This window comes from Asparagus officinalis, chromosome 6 (genome assembly GCF_001876935.1).
Source record: "Asparagus officinalis chromosome 6, Aspof.V1, whole genome shotgun sequence".
NCBI classification, from domain to species: Eukaryota; Viridiplantae; Streptophyta; class Magnoliopsida; order Asparagales; family Asparagaceae; genus Asparagus; species Asparagus officinalis.
This window is the reverse complement of record NC_033799.1, coordinates 71,750,162-71,755,850: the sequence shown is the minus strand read 5'-3', so window position 1 is coordinate 71,755,850 and position 5,689 is coordinate 71,750,162. Positions and strand designations below refer to the sequence as shown.

General features: G+C 33.9%; 1 protein-coding gene across 1 annotated transcript in view; it reads left to right on the top strand.

The window, feature by feature from the left end:
• LOC109845624 (uncharacterized membrane protein At3g27390) overlaps positions 479–5,689 on the top strand; it is an 18,602-nt gene continuing 13,391 nt past the window's right edge. Inside the window, exons 1-4 of the mRNA XM_020414894.1 lie at positions 479–710; positions 825–933; positions 5,173–5,368; positions 5,466–5,599. Of these exons, the coding sequence (XP_020270483.1) occupies positions 569–710; positions 825–933; positions 5,173–5,368; positions 5,466–5,599 (581 nt within the window). The 5' untranslated portion in view covers positions 479–568. The remainder of the gene's footprint in view (positions 711–824; positions 934–5,172; positions 5,369–5,465; positions 5,600–5,689) is intronic.

The window sequence follows — 5,689 nt, the reverse complement described above, 5'->3', positions numbered from 1 at the left end:
TAATTTTCTCGAAATAAAAGAACACAACAGAAAATAGTGGGACCCATTATTCTCCCGAACACAATTTTTTTTTTATAAACTAGTCCGTCGTGTAATTGAATTTCCTTTCGGGTCCCCAAATTCTCGTAAGCTATTTTGGAAATGGTCCCTCCAATCATTGAGATCGCTACCATATCTCACAATTTTTAGAAATTAATCTCTCAAGTTAAAAGTAGAAGCAGCAATTAGAGCGAGTAACTTTAAACATCTTATGTGAATTAGGAAACCTGATAGCTGGTTTTCATAGTTTTAAGGAACCTATGAATTAACGGGTCCGATAGCAATTTTTGATGATACGAGGGGCTAATTCGAATTAAGCTATAGAAGTTGGGGGGCCTCTCTGCTAGCGATGTCAATGATTTCGTGTGCAATTGACTCAACCTCCATTAAAAATACCTGATTTGGTGTAGTCGTACTTTCCCCTTGAAACTTTCTTTGGTCAAAAAGTTCATTGTTATAGTCTCTCTGTTCCTCTCTCCTCGTTTCTTTCTTCCTCCTCCTCCTCCTCCTTCATTCCTCTCTTCTAAAAATGTCTTCATCACCCTTGAACTCAGTAGCCCAATGGGTCCAAACCAACTACGCAGCCCCCATTGATTCGGTTCACCAGGGGTTGAGAATCGCCTATGTTGTTTTCTCTTTCTGCGCCGCTCTCTTCATTGGATTCCTCAAAGGTTCCACCTTTTTTTTTATTTTTTTTTTATTTCGTGCAAAAAGCTCAGTTTTCGTCGTGGGTATTTATCAAAACAAGCTTTTGTTGCTGCTGCTGCTGTTGTTCGTATGTGCAGCTGTGGTGGTGGGACCCATCGCGGGGCTTCTGCTGATGGTTGGGAACGTTGGGGTGATTCTGGGTCTTTTCCCCTTTCATGTGTTCTGGACCGTCTACTCTCTTCTCAAGTTGAGTTTTAGTTTCTCCCTCTGTTTTTAGCTCGTTATTTCTTTATTATTATTGTTATTATTATTTTTTCTAGTTTTCATGTCTGACCTCTAGTGCTGTTGGGTGATTTTGAATTTTGAATTTTGTAATGAGACGCCAATTTCTTAAAATATGCGAGTATTAGTATGTGATTTCTTTAAAAACTTATGAGAGGACGTTATGCAATTTAAGGGTATTGTTCGTGTTATAAGTTTTGGATGTTAAGAGGAAATGTCTGTTTGTATCACCGGAAATTGTGTTTTTGGTTTCAATCATGGATGGGGTTTCAAAAGCATGAGATGTTATGGTAGTGGAACAAATTGTGATGTCTTCTAGCCATGATTCGCTCTCAAAATGCTTATATGCTTTTACATAATTGAGTAGATATATATGCACGTACATGCATCTGATGGTGAACATTAATGCGCTTATGAGATTTATAATTTCCAAACTCCGTGGGTGCTGTCCCAAGCTAGAATAAAGGAGAATGGTTGTGTTAGGTAGTTGACAGCCAGCGTAAAACATAGTCGAATCCACATGCAAAATGAGTCCTATTATATACTCGTTGGGGCATCCCCACCGCGACGCGTTGCATCGATCCCACTCCGATGCAATGATAAGTAAGAAAAAGTGGTTAGCTAGGGCATCTCCCGGAAGCGACAAATTACATCGATGTCACCCCTGTGTAATGATAAGTAAGCAAATGTGCCTTAAGAATCTACAATCCTCTAATAGGGTACATAATAGTATTAGGCATAGACTAGAACGGTCTAAAAGGGAAAATGGTAGAAAACGCTTACAAGAAAATATAATTAGATTAGCTACTTGGAATATAGGGACACTTACCGAAAAGACAATGGAATTAGTGGATGTCATGATTAGAAGAAAGATAAATATAATTTATTTACAAGAAACTAAATGGATAGGTGAAAAATCTAGAAAAATTGAAAAGACTGGATATAAATTTTGATACACGGAAAAAGATAAGAATAGGAATGGAGTGGGAGTTTTTGTAGATAATATAATAAAAGAAAGTGTTGTAGATGTAAGAAGAGTTGGAGATAGAATAATACTAATAAAAGTTGTCTTAGGTATAGACGTTATTAATATTATTAGTCAAATAGACTTTTTTCTTACTAGAATACGAATAGGTTAATATGCAAGGATTATAAAGTTATACTAGGAGAGAGTTTAAGTACACAACATAGATTGATGGTTTTAGACATATCTATTAAAAAGTGGAGTAGATAAACTAACGTGAACAAGATTAAAAACTAAATGGTAGAAATTAAAAGGAGAGAATTTAATACATTTTAAAGATAAGATAATGAAAGAAGATATATGGAACATAGATAATAAAACTAATATTATGTGGAATAGCATGTCTTCTTGTATTAGGAAAGTGGTTAAAGATATACTAAGAGAATCTAAAGATTGTATTAGACGGTAAGGAGAGTTGGTGATGGAATGAGAGTGTGCAAAAGGTTATTAGAGAGAAGAAAATTTTACATAAAGAGTGACAGAAGTGTAGGAGTAAGAAAAATTTAGAAAAATATAAACTAGTAAGGAAGGAAATAAAAAAAGCGGTTAGTGAGAATAAATACAAAGCTTATGAATTTTTTTATAAGAAGTTAGATTCTAAGAAGGGAGAGAAAGATATATATAAGCTTGCTAAGATTAGAGAAAAGAAGAGTATTGATCTGGGTAATATTAGGTGTATTAAAAGTGAGAATCAAAGAGTTCTAGTGACCGACGAGGAAATAAAAGAGAGGTGGTGGGGTTACTTTTATAAATTGTTTAATGATAATCAAACAAGTGAGCAAAATAGAGATTTTGACCATATAGTGAATAATAGGAACTATATATATTGTCGTAAAATTAGGATTAGCGAGGTTAAAGATACTCTAAAGAAAATAAAAAAGTGGACGAGCCGTAGGACTAGACGATATCCCTATTAAAGTTTGGAAATATCTTAGAGATATTTTGGAGATATAGGCTTAGGATGGTTAACTAAACTATTTAATAAGATTATCGAGACAAAAAAATGCCGGATGAGTGGAGGATTAATATTTTGATACCAATATATAAGAATAAAAGGGATATACAAAATTATTTAAATTATCGAGGTATTAAACTCATGAGTCATACTATGAAACTTTGGGAGAGCGTAATTTAGCAAAAACTAAGAAAAAAAAACGTGTATCTGAAAATCAATTTGGTTTTATGCCTGGAAGGTCAACTATGGAACTATACATATTTTGAGAAGGTTGACGGAGAGATATAGAGAGAAGAGAAAGGATCTACATATGATTTTTATCGATCTAGAAAAAGCTTATGATAGAGTACCTAGAGAGGTAATATGATGGGTGTTAGAAAAGAAACATGTATCTAGTATATATATTGATGTGATTAAAGATATCTATGATAGAGTAATAACTAGAGTAAGAACTAATGAAAGAGAGACTAAACCATTTCCTATTACCGTAAGTTTACACCAAGGGTCAACTTTAAGTCATTATCTTTTTGCATTAGTTATGGACCAACTTACTAAGCACATTCAAGATAAAATTCCATGGTGTATGTTATTTCTTGATGATATAATATTAGTTAATGAAACTAGAAGAGACATTATTGCTAAAGTAGAAAGATGGAGACAAGCTCTTGAGTCTAAAGGTTTTAGAAATAGTAGAACAAAAACAGAATATATGGAATGCAGTTTTAGTAAAAGTAGGAAAGAAAGAGAGCCTATGGTACATATTAATAGCCAAAAAATACCTAAAACTAATTATTTTTGCTATTTAGGATCTATCATTAGGCATGAAGTGAGATAAGGGATGATGTTGTGCATCGAATCAAATCGGGATGGTTGAAATAGAGGAGTGTTTCGGAAGTCTTATGTGATCGTAGAATATTAATGAAACTAAAGGGAAATTTTTATAGGACGATTATAAAACCAACTATGCTTTATGAGTCAGAATGTTGGGCAATTAAAAATCAACATGTTCAAAAAATAAGTGTAGCAGAGATGAGAATGTTGCGATGGTATTGTGGGTATACATTAAAAGATAGGATAAAAAATAAATGCATCTGTAGTATATCAGAGGTTACGCCTATTGAGGATAAAATGAGAGAGAATAGATTAAGATGGTTTGATCATGTATAAAGGAGACCCTTTAGTGCACCGATTAAGAAAAGTGATAATATTAGAGTTAATGGGGCTAGGAGATCTAGAGGTCGACCTAGAATGACTTGGTCAGAAGTAATTAAGAAAGATATGATTAAGATTAACGTAACGAAAGAAATGACCCGCAACAGAATGGAATAAAAAAATATGATTCATGTAGTCGATCCCAAACATTTGGTATAAAGGCTTGGTGGTGGTTGTTGTTATTAGATTTATAATTTTCACAAATATTTTTCTGATGCTTAACAATTCTTGATGATTGTAAAGTAGGATAGTGTAATTTGGAAGTCGGCTTCTGGAGCTAGCTTTAAATTTCCGCACCTTCATATCACGCCATTACTTTGAAATACGTGAAAAAAGTTCTCTACTTACAATTTCAAGCCACAATCTTTGATTTCGGTTATTTAATTGTTAAAACTTAGTTACTTGTTGGCTTATGACCACTGTGCATTATGTCTTATGCAAACTTAGTTCTTCTGAATCTCTAATATTTACTATGTTGAATCCCAACATGAAAGGCTAGAACCTATCTTCTTTAATCGCACACATTTAAACAATTGTGTTGAAGGTCATGATTTGATGAAGTAAGGTCGAAGTGATACTTCTTTAGAATTTAGTGTCTAGGTGTGTCATGCAAATAAATTTCCTTGTCCGTGCTACTTAGTATGGTTATAGGATAATTTTTGTTTACACTTCACAGTTATAACTCTGTACTGAGCTCGATCCATTTCGTAGAGATCATGTGTATGTAGTATACTGTTGAGAGGAAAAGGGAAACTGTCATTTATCTGAAGTTCTTGTGGAATACATAGAAGCAAGAACACTAATGCTTCATTAACCTCCAAAAAGTTAGGCTCCTATCCTCTTATTATTATGATTTAGAGCAGTAACTGTTTAATATCTTAACAAAGCCTGTTACTTAAACTCTCTTTCCCATATAACTATCCTCTTCATGCTCAAATTTTTATTATCATTTAACGATGAGATAAAATCTGAAGATATAACATCCTAATTCAAGCTTCATTGATGCTTACAGGACTAATAGGATAAATTTGGCTCTTAAATTTGCACTTCTACTTGCCCTTCCTATACTCTTTGCCCTATGGTTGGCCCTTGGCATCTTCGGCAGTGTCCTTGTTGGAATTGGCTATGGATTCTTCACACCGTGGATCTCTACTTTCGAAGCATTCAGACAAGATAGTGAAGCAAAGAAGTTCCTCCATAGCATTGTGGTAAATAAAAGCAAAGTTCAATACATGTCTCTTCTCTTATGGGTTTTTTTCATCAGTTATGAATAGACAATGAATTAATAGTTTGATGATCAATTAGGACGGCACATGGGGGACAGTTAAAGGAAGTTGCACAGTGGTGAGAGACTTTGCAGATATTTGCTACCACTCATTCCCAGTTTATTTGAAAGAATTACGGGATTGTTCAGGGGATAATGAAACTCATTCAATCAGGTGCCTAACTTCTGCTAATTGTTCTCTTCATAGTTAAAGTTGATTTAGTTATTTGGTTCATTTATCATTGGATTTATCATGTAAAAGACA